Source organism: Lepisosteus oculatus, chromosome 3, assembly GCF_040954835.1.
Source record: "Lepisosteus oculatus isolate fLepOcu1 chromosome 3, fLepOcu1.hap2, whole genome shotgun sequence".
NCBI lineage: Eukaryota > Metazoa > Chordata > Actinopteri > Semionotiformes > Lepisosteidae > Lepisosteus > Lepisosteus oculatus.
Genome location: NC_090698.1, coordinates 27,611,733 through 27,628,089, shown reverse-complemented (window position 1 = coordinate 27,628,089; position 16,357 = coordinate 27,611,733). Strand labels below are relative to the sequence as shown.

The following is a 16,357-nucleotide window of genomic DNA, read 5'->3' as shown; positions in this document are numbered from 1 at the left end:
TCCTTTATTTATTTCTTTTTTGATTTTCACCAGGCTTGACATTCACTAACTTAAATCACATCAACTCTTACTAACGAGGTGATTTAGTGCTCATGCAGTAGTCAGCGTCAACCAAGTGTACCACAGGCACTTATGAATTATCAAAATGATGCAAGACACTATTAATCAAAATTCCAAATCTGTATTTCATTTTTCTAAAACCATACATAGTGAGCAGTTTCTATAGATGCTCAGTATATAAATAAAACTTTGAAGCTTTGTGAAAGTCTTACATACGTGCAGTATATAGGCTACATTTTAATTAGCACTTTTGTATATTTAAAATTTAATAGAATTAAAAGGACATATTTAACAAACCAAATATTAATTTGCAAGGCAAATATACCATTAAAAACAATAAATGAGCATTGGAACCAGTAAAATATAATGTGTTTTAATCTTTTTCAGCTTCCATGCAAACTAACATACATCTACAGACACACAACTTGTGTTAAAGGCTCAATAACTAATTTCTAAAACGCGTCATATCTGTCATTTAAGCAGGAATGTTTTTGCAGGAAACAGGATTTGGAAACAAAGAAATTATACCATAACAAAGAGGAGCATGATTAAAAGCAGCTCACATTAAATAGACAGATACTTCCATCATAACACATTCAAAGGTTAGGTGATAAAGTAATCTCCATGAGCTGACTTTGTGGGAGTAGAATTTTCTGGACAAACTTTCAGAGTGTACTAATCCAAACTAAGGCCTGCAGATCCATCTTTAGGATGTTGATACACTACAGGACTAGTGTAGGGGAACAGACATAATAGTCTGATGACTACAGACATTCCAAATCCCTAAATCATGAGTTATGTACACAAGCGTAGCAATCAACAGGAGTGAGGAAAGTCTGCAAAAAGATCCCAAATTACACAATCTACCAAAGCCTAGAAATTCTTTTTTACTTTGTATTTTTTAGTAAAATCTTACTTTTTTAATGCCATCTTGCTTCTCACACCTCCCAATCTGGGACAACCCATCATACCACCGAGATCTGGATACGGTAACAACACCTACCTCCAAAATGTGCACTGTGCGGTCAATCCCCTTTGTTCATGCTGTCAGCCTTACAGAACCTACAGTACTACAGAGTGCCATCACACAGCTCTTACTGATAACGCAGCAAGGAACGAAGCCACTGGAGCCCAGCCCAAGACCTTCCAGTCCCCAGCAGCAGCTGGCTGTGTCCGGCACTCTGGAGAAGGCTGGTTAAGAACGCCAATGACAAACCACTAGAGCACAGGAATAAACTTATATCCCAACAAACTAACTGATAGCATTTACGATAACTTCCATAGGAAAAGCAAGAAAAAACAAAAAGATTACTATTTTCTTATCAAGAGCAGCACGGTGGCGCAGTGATGATGAGCATTTTTGCCTCTGCAGCACTGGGGATTTGGGTTCGACACCGGACTTAGAGTGCTATTTGTGTGGAGTATGTATGTTCTCCCTGTGGATATCCACCGGGTGCTCTGGTTTCCTCTCAAAACATACTGGTAGGTTAATTGCCTTCTGGTAAAATTGGCCCCTAATGTGAGTGAGTTAGGGCATACCCTAAGATGGATTGGCGTCCCAACCAGGGTGTATACCCCCTTGCACCTGTTGCTTGCTGGGATAGGTTCCATTTCCTTTTGATCCGGTATTGGATTAAGTGGTTAGAAAATAGTTGAATGGATTTATTTGTCAATTATGAACAAATTCAGTAAGAGAGGTATATCCACACAAAAGAATGAAAGGAAGTAGCCTGGTGAAATCCTTTATCCATCTCCTGACCACTTAATTGTCACCACGCCAAAGAAGCTCATTCAGACATCTCAAAATAAGAAAGAAATATGTAGAAGTTTCTGCCTACTTCTTTAAATAACCTCCAAGCTATTATTCCCAAGTCATAAAAAACTACCTTTCATCCTAATCTTGTTCACATGTCATATGTGTTTACACGTTTCTAAGGAGAAATATGGTTTGGTTTAAGGTCTACACACAAAAAAGGCACAAAAAGGAACACAAGCCTTATTCTCACAGAAGTTACGCAATTATTGCATACAGATAAGAAGAGACAGAGGACAAGTCTGTGTTTAAAGGTATTAGCCCAAATTAAGAAGGGTTACAAACATAGCTTATTCCACAGATTAGGTAATTCTACAATTTTGGCATTCCTTTCAAGAGTCATAATTACTTTAACCTTTAGTCTGTACTGTGTTTCTTGACCCAATCACCACTTTTTCATTAACCAAGTGATGAAAAGAGAAATCAAAAGCTATATCATAGGCTAATACCTCTCACTATCCAGTCTAAATGAAAAGTATTGTGAAATTACCACACAAGAACCAATTCACATACACAGTACATTGCACTTACAAAATCTTTTTTACAAAAAAAATGGTTTTACTCTAATGAAACGCCTGTAAGAAAATACAGAATGGTCTTCCTTAATCTCTGTGAACATTTTATCTTTCAAAGACTGAAATTTGTTTTAATTAAAAGAAAAGCATAGATAAATTGATCTGTCTGAAAAACAGGATGGTTCTTTAACATCAAAGATACCCTAATTGACAATGGACAGTAAAAAAATTATACTATCAGTGCAAAGTTAAACAGTGCAAGTTAACACTTCACATTGTGGTTTATCTTCAGAGTGTAGATTAGCCTACTATGCTAAGGACAAATAAATCAATACAGTATAGTACTAGAGGTTTTAGAACCTCTAATACTTTCTTCTAATAATACCAAATTGAAATTTATAACCCAAAGTTTGATTAATAAATTCTTTAGAATTAAAGTAAAAACTTTAAATCAAATTTAACCCTTAATTGTTACTACAGACACTGCAAACAAAGAACCAATGTGCTTAAAATGACACTGCTCAGCTCTAAGAAAAAATAGTACTGCTTGTTAATATTCATAAAAACAAAGCTTGTCACCCAGCTCAAGTTGTTCTTAGTATTTAAGTGATAAAAAGACCACTTTGCCCATTTCTTGAAAGAAGCTAGGTTATAAGATCAGCCAATACAACATTTCCTCATAATTTCCAAAGTTCACATTTGTATTATATGCCTTAAGTATGGAATTCAATAAATCCATCAACAAAATCTGCAAATCAGGAAGAAACGTTTGAGATTGAGCTTGAAAGCGAGGTTCTTCCCACCGTGAAATTTGTGGATTGACGTTAGGGTTTCCCAGCAGATTGCAGCGTATTAAATCAAGCACATCGAAGGCGTCATTTGTCACACATCACAAGCTCTGCGTGCTCTTGGCGAAGCTCGTGCTTCAGCTTTAAAGCTAGTAACATGAATTTCTGGCGTGATCCCATCAGGAACTCTCCTTACTAAGAACGGTCCCTCTATTTTATTCAAGCTTGGAGTTAAGAATGGCATCCGCTTTCCTGTCCCAAAGCATGCCCATCACAGCAAGCACCGACTGGAGAATGATTGAGAACGACTGCCGTGGCTCTTGATGACAAATCTCACTCACGGTTGAGGGGGGGGGGGGGGGGGGGAGAGAGTTGAGGGCAAACTGGTGAGAAGCAAACCAATGCCACTGCAGTGGTGAGCCACTAGCTGTGTGCCTTTACCTGGGGGAAGCCAGTCACCATCAGCTAGCGAGACCACTCAGGCTCAAACTGGTCATGTCTGCACTTCAAGCGGCAGCACATGTTCCAAATCAGCCCATTTCTGTTCCAGAGGAAAGGAAATCTTACCACTGACTTATCACGATCCTGTTACCACTCACACTTTAAAACAGGAAAGGTTATTTAACAAGTCTATCAAAGACTTAAGATGTACCTTCAGACGATGATACCCAAGTGAACCTTATACCAAAACGTTAGATTCATAATCTCTAAAGAAGGAATTAAAGTAAAAACCAAAAATCTAACCGCTTTTGGAGAATTCTTTTCTGCCTAAAGGGCTTTGGAAATCGCTGCTGTTGAACAGTCACTGATCTCACTGGAGTAAATCACTGACATTTCTCTCTAGGTGCACACTGTTAATCTGTGGTGTTTGCAGTCAACCTTTAACCAAGTAATTTCAATCGGGTGCCAAGATTTTTCTCACATTGCGAGACCTGCCTGATCGCATTTCATTCTATTCCAGTGAATTCAGGGCACCTATTAAGAACTGCAATATTTCAACGCTACGGGCCTGATCAGAAGATGTAGACGAGATAATTCTACTTGGCTTATTATTAAAGTATTTCTTTAGGCTGGCGTGAAGTATCCGTACAATAATATACTTCAATAACCGATATTACTAGGGAACGCCAGCCCTTTCAACCATCTGTGAAGCTGGTGTAAATAAAGCTAAAAACGTAAAACCATCTTTGAAGCTCTCTCCCGCCAAACAATGTGCATTGCTTCAATTAAACATGAACTGATTAAACAGGTCTTGAGCATTAAGGATAGGAGGACTGCTCAGCTTTCCACACTTTGCCAATTAACATTAATCATCCCATTAATACCACTGCTATCAGGTGCTAATTACTTCCTTTTAAACCTGCTTAAAGAGTACACTAACACAGTGATTTAGCTGAATACTGATAGACAGATACAGTGGCTCATGGGGATGTCTAGTAACTTAGGAAATACTTCAGATTTACATCTTTCAGAAGTAACTATCCAAGTTCTTTAAGTCATCTTTCATATACCACGCCATACATACTGTACATGACTTTAACAAAACACAAAAGCTTGATCTTTACTGTCATTATTTAGGACAAATATCTGAAAACAAATAAAATTAAAATCCCAAAAGGCATTTAATGACAACATAAATGTATACAACGCCTGAATCAAGAAAGAGGTGTACTCAATGTAAACAATTTGGGATTACAAATGAACAACATCAATCCATAAGGAGGCTTGAAGTGAGCTTTTAAAGAAGAACACTAGCCAGGTTGAAAATTTTAAAAAGCCCAACAACACTGCAAAAAAAAGGACTATGTTGATCTGAGAAGATCTGGTAGATATTTATACCATAAGGAAAACTCGGGACAAGCTTATAAAATTTCAAAGACGGGATATTCTGCTGCTCAGTATGTAATAAACAACCTTCAATCTACTGGAATGCAGACGTTAAAGACAGATGAAAGGGCTGAGCACCTGATTACCAGGGAGGTGAAGAGGGACAGGTGTGGCAAAGCCCCTGCAAATATCACAACACTGAGGAGCACAATAACCATGCCTACCATGATAGTCGGACGAAGTCTGCACTACAGGTATCAAATTAGCAAAGTGGGTTAGTAATAAAATACATTTCCATAAAAAATAAAAAATACAGGAGGGAAAAATAAAATGATACTGCACAGACTGATAACGCTCATGATGCACGTATTATTCAAAACCCTAAGGTTGTGAGATGATCTGTTTATCGAGAAATATGTTAAAAAAGCATCACCTTTCAAATTCAAGGAAAATATTCCTTACACTATTTTGTGACACCCAACTTAATAAAAATCCATCTCATTTGGTGGATATTGATGATCTTGTTTTAATCCTACAAACCAACAAGGAAGCATAATATATGCGTCTACGTGTGTAGCTTATAAATAAAAGCTGGATTGGCAGCCCCAGCCCATATTTAGTGTTCTTCAATGTTATTTTCAACCTAACTCACCAAATCGTACATACAGGTCTTTTTTTACCAAAAGCCTCCCTTTTAGTTTTTTTTAGACTTAAGTTTTTATCTTATTGTTTAACAATGCTTTTCTTTAGCTATGAGAACAAGAACCTTGTGTATATTGAGTACTAACTCTATTGTAACACTTATCCATCAGAACTTGTCTCCATTTCAGCAAGTGCTTCAATTTTCCATTTGGCAATAAAATAACAATGGTGTTTAACCTATAAGAAAAATTAAAACATACAACTTAAACCCAAAAAGGTTTAAATAGGACAGCAGTGGGAGTTTTTGGATGAGTAGTCCTGCTTCCTTCCCCAAACAAACGTCTCACTCCACTGCTTCAGAAGAGTGTCAGTGCCTCCAACTGGCCAGAACAGAGCAGCACATATCACAAGTGTGCATAAAGTTCCAAATCTGTCTTCTGGGTAACTGGTGTGGAGAAACTTGCTCGCAATTTCCCCTAGGGATATTACAGAACTCAATGGAAGAGGGCTGCTCATAACGTCTAAGGAGGAGCAAACGTCATCCTTGTAAAGAGAGCGGAAGGCTGGAGTTTCAGCAGACAGTTGTCAATTTGCTGCTTCCAGTGCTGGAAAAAAATAGGCCTAAAGCTTGAATATGTTCGGTGAAATTCACATTCTCTTGCAGGACTAAGGTTTTTTTTTGTTGTTGTATCCAACATTCAATGAATTTATTAACACGGCGTACTGCAAGATCTAAACTCGCTTTGCATCGGCCACGAGTGCAATGATGTCCTGATACTGCAACAGCACAGAGGCACTTACAACATTATTCTAGGAAAACTCTCTGTTCCACAGCTCAACGAACAGAGCGAGCTAAAGCTGGGAAAGCTCGGACCTCCCAAGTACAAAATGGCCAGCTCACTGGGCATGATCTTGACAAGAGGTACGAGCCAAGAAGAACAGATTAAGAACTAGATACGGACACTTCAAGACAGGAACTCTCAAATAGCCCTCTACGTGAACACTGTCTCCAACAAACAAGGCCGCAGTCATACTATCCGATAAATACTCCTTGTGACCTTTTTACAATATGAAAAATACCAGAGAAGAAAATATTAGGCTTGATACAAAAAGAGCTTCATAAACAGGCTCAAGAAATCTGCATTTCCTGAAAGTCAATGCTGATGAGTGCCCCAGTGTCTGCTAGATGCATTCTTGTATTTACAAGCCATTGAAAATTCTACTACAGAAGGAGCCACAGGTAAACGAGCGCTGCACGTACTTCATATTGTGATTGCAGTTGATGATCGTTCCTGAATGAGTCAAAATTGGTGTGATGTACTCACTTCAACACAAAACCAATTACAAAAGGAAATAAAATCTTGCAGTGCCACACTTCAGCCTTCCAGTTTCAGTATTTTCCACTTACACTCCAAAAACCTATAGCTGAGATTATTTCAGGTAATTTACTTAGATAGGAACCAATTAGTATGAGAGGGAAACTTATTTGAATGAGTCAAAAAGAACACTAAAATAGTTCTGTACTGAAATACTGGCAACCTCTGGTGAACTGGATTCACATCCAGGGCACTTACTACATTTCACATTTCAGACTGTTTTCTGTCCAAACCTGCCATCTGCTGGGAACAGTTAGAAATCCAGCACGATGAAACAACAGGCGGCAGCTCAGGCTATCAGTTTCTATATGGAATAAAATACATTATCAACAGAAAGGTGCGTTCCCCTTTCCAATTTGTTTGGAAACTCTCAATACTGAGATTCTTGTTTTAAGAAGCAGAAGCATCAGCCCAATTTCAGCTGAAATTCAAGGACAAAAACACTTTCTCTTCCAAATGCACATGATTAAATCTGGAACTGCAGTCCTTGTTTAGCAAAAGGCATGACACACAACCCTGTCCAAAACAATACGTCCCAGTATCTGCACAGATCTGCCTTACCTGCGGCTGGTCTTCCTCTCTTGCTCTTCTTCTCTGGGCTCTTGTTTGACTTCGGCCATTTTGTCTTTCTTTAGTTTCTTAGAGATTCGATCTTTCATCCGTTCCCTTTCACCTGCATCTTCATCACTGCCGCTGCCTCTTTCCTCCTCCTCCAGATCCTGTTAAAAATCCACAATTCTAAAACACACGATTAACAGGCATGTTCTGCAAATCATTCTTTGCAAGCACTCTTGGTGATCAAGAAGACATTGACTTCTACATAGCAGGAATGTACAGAGCTCAGATATAGCAGGTAAACCTCTTAACATTATTAAACGCATAGACAGATATTTACCTTAACTGACAAAAGAAGTGTGTAGAACACAGCCCAGGGCTATGAAGGTCTTACAACAGCTTCTGTATGCTACCAAATGTGCTGAATAAACTGAATGGATTGCTCTTGTTTGTAAGCTAGTTTACAGTATGTTCTTATCCGAATTAGATATTAGGGATACAACAAGTGACTCACAAACTCTGGAGTGGAGGAGTAGAGACCAGACAATTTCGCTAAAGCTGGAATTTCACTAGAAATTCTCCAGCCAGCCCATGTCACCATCTCTCAGCTGTCCTATTAGGTACTCGAATAGGGCTCAGACTACCGTTAGTGAAAGGAGCTGATTTTTTTTTATTTTCAGACTATTGCATTTTCTTCCCCAAATCCTCCATGTAGAGCTTTTTTAATCCATTATTTTGCTAACCACTTCATCCAATTCAGGGTCAAAGCAGAGCCGGAGCCTATCCCAGCAAGCAACAGGCACAAGGCAGGAATGGGACCCCCTGAATGGACAGACACAAACACACACATATCGAATTTTCCCAGAAGCCAACTAACCTAGCAGTACATCTTTGGACTGTGGGAAAAACAGGAGCAGAAGGAGGAAACCCACATTAACACGGGGAGAACATACAAACTCCACACAGATAGATCCCAGAGTCTGAAAATGAACCCGGGGCTTCAGCACTGCAAGGCATTATTGCTAAACACTGCGCCACCATGCTGCCCACAGAGCTTAATACTCTTATTTGAATACCCCTTCAAATAGGGCAGGCTCACCTGTGGAGTATTATTTTATGAACACAGAATTGCTCACCCTTAAAGATATTTATGTCTTCTTCTTAAGGTCTTTAGGGTGGTCCATGTTAGGAATGTAGCCAGATGTAATTTGATTTGCTCTTAAGTCTCATGAACTGTAAAATGACTTGTGTGTGCTTGTTTAGTGCAATAAATAATTACTGCCTGTTATTTGCCCACCACCATTTTGTTTTGCAATACATAACCTACTCAGCATTCCCTGATCAGTGGGGTTTTCTTATTTATAAATTGGTTGAACTCAGATTAGTTTAGGGAGTAACATTTGACTAATATTAAACTACCTGTTACTAATAGGCTATCAAGGCATCTGGAGGCTCTGAATGAACCCACTGGGAATGGCAGAAGAGTCTGGCATCTCAAATTCTGCCATTTCAAGTATCTAATGGATAGCAAAAGCATAAAGGAATAGGAAAACAGCATAGAGGCCATTAGCCCCAACATGATAGCAGGACACAGAAGCTGGTAATGCTTTGTTACTCTCACACCATAAAAAACAAGTGCAAGAGACTCACGTCTCTGTACTCATTCTGCAACAGAAATCCAAACCATCTAGAAGCAGAGCAGTGCAGGGGAAAGATCAAGAGGTTAGCTCATAGGAAAACGTCTTATTCAACATATTTCAACACTTTTATTTTTAATTTTAACCTGGTGAGAGAGTGTTAGCATAGGGGCAAGGCCAGAGTTTTAAGTTATGTGGAAATGCACCATCTCATAACTGTACTGTAGAGAACATTCTTACTATAAGGAAATCTTTCTTGTACAGGTGGCATCAGTAAAGAACATTTGGCGGGAAATCGCAGCTTTTAATCACTTTAGGAAAGCGCAATATCTAACATACCTCAGATGAGTCTTCACTTGTTCTTTTTGAGCTTTTTCTGTGAAAACAAAAATGAAGTCAGCATGTCTCTGGTGGACCATTCAAACCATCTGTACAAATCCAAAACATCTGAAAAAAACATATCTTGCTGAGCAGTATTGTTCATATAAAGGCAAAAAGAATTTAAAATAAATGGTTGCAAATATGATTAAAAAAAAGAAGTAAATGTTTGGTTGCTACTTGTAATGTCAATACACCTCAAAACACAAGAAACTTGTATAAAGTCTGAAACAATAGGGAAGAAAAATGCATTGCCATTATATATAATACACTGATACACTACACAACTTTTATGCATTCATTCCTGCTGGATTCACACACAAGCAAACAGAAGCCTAACAATTCAAAGAACCTTGAAGAAACAAGAAAAATCATCATGACAGTCTCCAGAATTGCAATGTCCTTGAAAACAGTAAAGCTTTGACAACAACATAGCCAGTTGTATAGATGCATTAAGAGATGATTTGTTTCACCTGTCCACAGCAGGAACAGAGCTTAATCGTGGATCATCCTTAAGTAAATCGTGACTACTCTTACTTCTCCCTTTCATACTCTGCAAGACAAAAGAAGGTCTTAAAGTTACATTGGAACAGATAAGAAATAAAGCCGTTGTGCCTTTATGTTTCAGTAAATTGGACGTATAATATACAGTAAGTGCATTTTTCCTTTTAAGGGCAGTACTTTTTTGGGGTTGCCAAACGTAAGAAATTATAAACATGGAAAAAAACCTTGATATAATTAGAATTAAACCTAGAATTAAAGGGTTAGAAGGTGAACCATTTATTTTCTTAAGTGGGCATTGGATTGCGTCAATTAATTCCAGCAAAGCATTTCCTTGATTTGAAGATTTCAGTTGTGCTGTTTTAGAGCATTTTGTTTTGTATGGTCTGAGCCCTTCAGATTCAAAAGATGCCAAAAACATTTGAATAATAGGCAATTACAGCAGCAGCAGGGAGTGAGCAATCAACTATGATGACCGAAAAACATGACCTAAGGTAAGAACACAGTTAACCTTTTAGGCCATTATCCTTTTTAAGCTACTGGTGTTATTATAAGATGCTCATATTTCCTGGTGCAATTATCTCCACTATTAATCCCAGTAGAAGACAGACAAATGAAAATGTAGAAATGCATTACTCTAATCTTCTTTTTGCTTTCACCACATTCACATTTATTCAGTGTTATTGCTAGTATTTTCAGAAATATCTGTATACCGATTACATTTAGAGGAAGGGTGTGTAGTCATTTTTGCTGCCAGAAGCAATTTATTATGTTTTAGAACATTAAGCGTATTTTTGCTACCAGAAGCAATTCATTACATTTTATTACATTAGGTGTATTTATAAATGCCACACAGTCGAATTCAATACTCTGGCTTCATTCAAAGAAACAGCTGGATGAAATCCTTGGATCAGACAAACTAGATGTGTCAAAGGGCGACAAACAAAAGGAGACCATTCATGTGTTATACAGTGCCTTGCGAAAGTATTCGGCCCCCTTGAACTTTTCAACCTTTTGCCACATTTCAGGCTTCAAACATAACGATATAAATTTTTTATTTTATGTGAAGAATCACCAACAAGTGGGACACAATTGTGAAGTGGAACGAAATCTATTGGATTTTTGAAACTTTTTTAACTAATAAAAAAATGAAAAGTGGGGCGTGCAAAATTATTCGGCCCCCTTGCGTTAATACTTTGTAGAGCCACCTTTTGCTGCGATTACAGCTGCAAGTCGCTTGGGGTATGTCTCTATCAGTTTTGCACATCGAGAGACTGAAATTCTTGCCCATTCTTCCTTGCAAAACAGCTCGAGCTCAGTGAGGTTGGATGGAGAGCGTTTGTGAACAGCAGTTTTCAGCTCTTTCCACAGATTCTCGGTTGGATTCAGGTCTGGACTTTGACTTGGCCATTCAAACACCTGGATACGTTTATTTGTGAACCATTCCTTTGTAGATTTTGCTGTATGTTTGGGATCATTGTCTTGTTGGAAGATAAATCTCCGTCCCAGTTTCAGGTCTTTTGCAGACTCCAACAGGTTTTCATCCAGAATGGTCCTGTATTTGGCTGCATCCATCTTCCCCTCAATTTTAACCATCTTCCCTGTCCCTGCTGAAGAAAAGCAGGCCCAAACCATGATGCTGCCACCACCATGTTTGACAGTGGGGATGGTGTGTTGAGGGTGATGAGCTGTGTTGCTTTTACGCCAAACATATCGTTTTGCATTGTGGCCAAAAAGTTCGATTTTGGTTTCATCTGACCAGAGCACCTTCTTCCACATGTTTGGGGTGTCTCCCAGGTGGCTTGTGGCAAACTTTAGACGAGACTTTTTATGGATATCTTTGAGAAATGGCTTTCTTCTTGCCACTCTTCCATAAAGGCCAGATTTGTGCAGTGTAAGACTGATTGTTGTCCTATGGACAGACTCTCCCACCTCAGCTGTAGTTCTCTGCAGTTCATCCAGAGTGATCATGGGCCTCTTGGCTGCATCTCTGATCAGTCTTCTCCTTGTCTGAGCTGAAAGTTTAGAGGGACGGCCAGGTCTTGGTAGATTTGCAGTGGTCTGATACTCCTTCCATTTCAAGATGATCGCTTGCACAGTGCTCCTTGGGATGTTTGAAGCTTGGGAAATCTTTTTGTATCCAAATCCGGCTTTAAACTTCTCCACAACAGTATTACGGACCTGCCTGGTGTGTTCCTTGGTCTTCATGATGCTCTCTGCGCTTTCAACAGAACCTTGAGACTATCACAGAGCAGGTGCATTTATACAGAGACTTGATTACACACAGGTGGATTCTATTTATCACCATCAGTCATTTAGGACAACATTGGATCATTCAGAGATCCTCGCTGAACTTCTGGAGTGAGTTTGCTGCACTGAAAGTAAAGGGGCCGAATAATTTTGCACGCCCCACTTTTCATTTTTTTATTAGTTAAAAAAGTTTCAAAAATCCAATAGATTTCGTTCCACTTCACAATTGTGTCCCACTTGTTGGTGATTCTTCACATAAAATAAAAAATGTATATCTTTATGTTTGAAGCCTGAAATGTGGCAAAAGGTTGAAAAGTTCAAGGGGGCCGAATACTTTCGCAAGGCACTGTATTACTCATTTATAATAGAGATTCTAAACAAGCCACCTTTACGATATTCACTACTGTGGGACATTATGATACTGCAATTCAAAGAAGGCTTAAATATGTGGCGATATTAATTATGTTAAATGCTTCAAAAATGAAGTGGTGGGAAAAAAAGCACCAGCTCTCAAAGGCAGTTTTGAGAGATGCTTACTTTACCTGGCTGACTTTATTCACCAGCTCTTCTTCCTCTTCAGCTTCCTCTCCAAATGACAGCAAACTGAAGTTCCTAACAGGAAAGGCAACTGTTACACTTTTTTAAAGTTAATTAGGCAGCCTCAGTAATCAGCTAACAGTTTTGAGCAGTGGAGAAGAACCGGTCAATTTGTGTTCTCAGAAAGCCACGCCTGTCCATCTTCTCCGTCTAGCCAATGAATACAAAATGCCCGCAGTGAAGAGACGTCTTCTCTAAAAGACAGCTGTGTGTACAGCTGGGCTTTCCTTTACCCTTTTTTTTCGTCTTCCAAGGGTGACACATTTCAATACTGAACGCCACACAAAACAAAATGTAAAAGATTTAAAGGGATTTTGAAACAGGAGCAACCAAAACATTAGAAAGAAACAGATGAGTGACAATTAGAATCTAGTTTTTCGTCTGGAGAGGGAAAAAAGGCCAATACGCATCCACACTGAACTAAATCATTACTTTGTTGCTTTAGCCTGCGATTTCTTTCCTTCTTCTTTATCTTTCTCCTTTTTGACTTTCTTTATTTCCCTTGGCACAATGTCATCAAACGGACTGTGTAAAACCTGTGTGGGAACAATTTAGGGAAAGATGAGACTTAATTGGCATTAACGTAGTTTTGCTTAAATCATAATGTTTGTTTCTTTAAGAAACTTGGTTTGGATTCCTGAATTCACAATAGCTGATAATGTGAGCAAACACGGTACAAGGTTTTAGAATGAGCTTCCTGCATATAACAAAAGCTACCCAAATGACACTGCAAATAAAAAAAGCGATTCAAGTGTAAAAAAAAAAATAAGGCAGATGACGCCAGTGTTCTTCGAGTCACTTATTACACATCGACATACACGTCACTCTGTAGTGATGTATTGGTTTTAGATATTTCAGGAACCAATCTTACCTCAGTGGATCGTATTTTGTGTGGATTAAGAGGTCTTTCGTTTTGATCTGTTTCAACTTCTGCCAATCGCAACATATTGTATACTGTATCACCAGTCACCTGTCAAGCAAACCAACAGAAACTGAAACAATTTCTTATATAAAAGAAAATAATTCTGTGTCAATATACACACTATTTGATACAGAAGAGAAGAGTACTACAGTACTGTATGTATATTTTGAAAATAAATGTTGTACATGCAATTATCTAATGTTTTTTGTCCTCTGGCAGCCTCACAAAGTCACCCTGATTGCCACTTATAATGAAAGTAATGTACTGCCTTTGTATAGCACTTATCCCATATTAACCTCTGGCTTCAGAAGAATACAGCATCACCAAGACCGCTATTTGAATGTGAACTCTTGAGTGTGAGCTTTTTCAGAGTTACATTACAAGATAAAAAGAACATGAGTTTGACATACCAAAGAGAGCAACCCTCTCTCAGGCCAAATGAAAGCACATGATAGGGCAGGATCACAAATTTAATTATTGGACAGTCTCACCAGAAGTATGATTAGGGCAGAAAGGCGAAGCTCTTGTTGAAAAACAATTAATTCCTTCTGTGAAGAACAGGAATGTATATGTTCTGATTCGAGTTTGTTTGCATCCTCTGATCTTGGTGCCCTAGTCAGAACTGATGAACAGATGGATTGCAAAGCCTACAATATCTAGTACACAGGATATTTTAGCCAAAGCTTGGTGGCTTCTGTCATGAAGAACAAGACTTAACACAAAGGGACTTTACAGCAGGGTTGCAAAAAGCATGCATCAAATTCACTGACAATACCAAATAGGGCTTTTCCCCCTTTCGAGCTTTGGTTCCTCTCCAGGTTTCTTCCTTCTTTAGTCTAAGGGAGTTTTTTTTTGCCACTGTCACACCTTAGGCTTGCTCACTGGGGGTACCGGCCTGGAAATCTGTAAAGCTGCTTTGTGACAATGTCCATTGTAGAAGCACCATACAAATAAAACTGAACTGAACTCAAAAAGGACTATAAACTCAATGTTCTTATTTTTGCTAAGGCTCTAGTAGAACGAACATGTATTGTATGAGATTAAAAAATAGATCACGTGCTGGCTGCAAAGGAGGAGCTGGAAAGGTTTTGCATGGAGGAGTGGTCAAATACCCCTCATGAGGAGCGGATCTGTTAAAAGGCTACTGGACCGCTTTCCTGGAGGTTATCAAAGCCCAAGAAGGTTGCAACATAAAATATGGATGTGGCTCAATAAGATGGATTATTTAACCTCATGCATTTCAAATTACATGCAAGAGGCTTAGACAGATGTTCCGTTTACACACACAATATCAAACGTCACAGAAGTCTTTCATTTGGATATGTTTTGATTAGAAAATATTTAATAATGTTAAATCTAGTATACAGTCAGTAACAGTTCAGAGTGGGAATTAAAGAAAATTGGAGACTAATGTTTGCCACATTCTTACTTGCAGATTCAGATTAGACACTTCCTTCTAGAGACCAAAATTTAGCTAAAAAGGAAGCTGAAAACAAAAGTACTAGAAAAGTAGAAACGTTTCTACAATAATGTTAAGATTAATTATCTACACTCCAACTCATTAAGTTTAAGTGTGCCATTTTGGATATTATAGAGGGCTCGGTACTTTTTTGTGAACTTGATATTAGTTTTAAATTTTCAAAGTTTAATATAAATTTTCAAACAGATTGCATTACAGCGGAATACATAAAAGAGATTTACAATCCTTATTTGTTCTAAATCCTTAAAGGAGCAATGTGTACTAACTGCAAGTGCAATAGAAAAGATGAACAAAAAAATGCCTGAATGCCCATTTAATCTCACTGTTTTCATAAAGAAATTGTATAAAAGAAAAAAAGAAAACTGCATAAAAAGACAACATTAACAACTATTAGCATAAACTAGGATTGTATTACTACAATAACAGGATATGAGCTTATTGTCTTCATATCTTTACCTTTCCAAAGATGGTATGTTTGTTATTGAGCTCATCTGCACGCCCCAAAGTAAGGAAGAATTGGCTGCCATTATCATGAGGGCCTGCGTTTGCCATGGCAACTAGACCTCTTCTGTTGAAACGTAGTCTGGAGTGGAATTCATCCTACAGGGAAGAAAGCAAAACCGACAAAAAGAAATGCTGTTCCAAGGTCTTTCGCACTGAATACTCTTAGAAATAAGGACAACATGATCTCCAACATCTTTTTCAGATCAATACAAAATTTCAAACATTCTTATGAGCCAGTTTTTATTTAGAATATTCCCAAAAAAATGAAACCGCAATTTAACCATTCAAACAGTCTTACTGGTTGTCACTGTGTGCTGCTGCTTCATCCAATATGTTTGGACTTCCAACAACGACATATGCTTTTTCTTACAAAAACTCTTAAATAATGATAGAACTGGATTGTTTTAAAAAATCAAAGTCCAAGTACCTGCTTATTTATTATGTTTCATAAGGCATTCAAAAAAAAAAATCTAGACTCACTAATCTTGAGCTACATTAATTTAAGATTACTG

The 16,357-nt window shown here is 38.2% G+C and overlaps 1 protein-coding gene across 2 annotated transcripts in view; it reads right to left on the bottom strand.

Moving 5' to 3' along the window:
• The window catches only part of cwc27 (CWC27 spliceosome associated cyclophilin), a 106,103-nt gene that overhangs the window by 82,416 nt on the left and 7,330 nt on the right, over positions 1 to 16,357 (bottom strand). For both annotated transcript variants that reach the window (XM_015338549.2, XM_015338538.2), the window contains exons 4-10: positions 15,798 to 15,941; positions 13,811 to 13,909; positions 13,372 to 13,475; positions 12,885 to 12,954; positions 10,065 to 10,144; positions 9,553 to 9,589; positions 7,583 to 7,740 (exon numbers count right to left, since the gene is read on the bottom strand). In XM_015338549.2, coding sequence (XP_015194035.2) covers positions 7,583 to 7,740; positions 9,553 to 9,589; positions 10,065 to 10,144; positions 12,885 to 12,954; positions 13,372 to 13,475; positions 13,811 to 13,909; positions 15,798 to 15,941 — 692 coding nt within the window. The remainder of the gene's footprint in view (positions 1 to 7,582; positions 7,741 to 9,552; positions 9,590 to 10,064; positions 10,145 to 12,884; positions 12,955 to 13,371; positions 13,476 to 13,810; positions 13,910 to 15,797; positions 15,942 to 16,357) is intronic.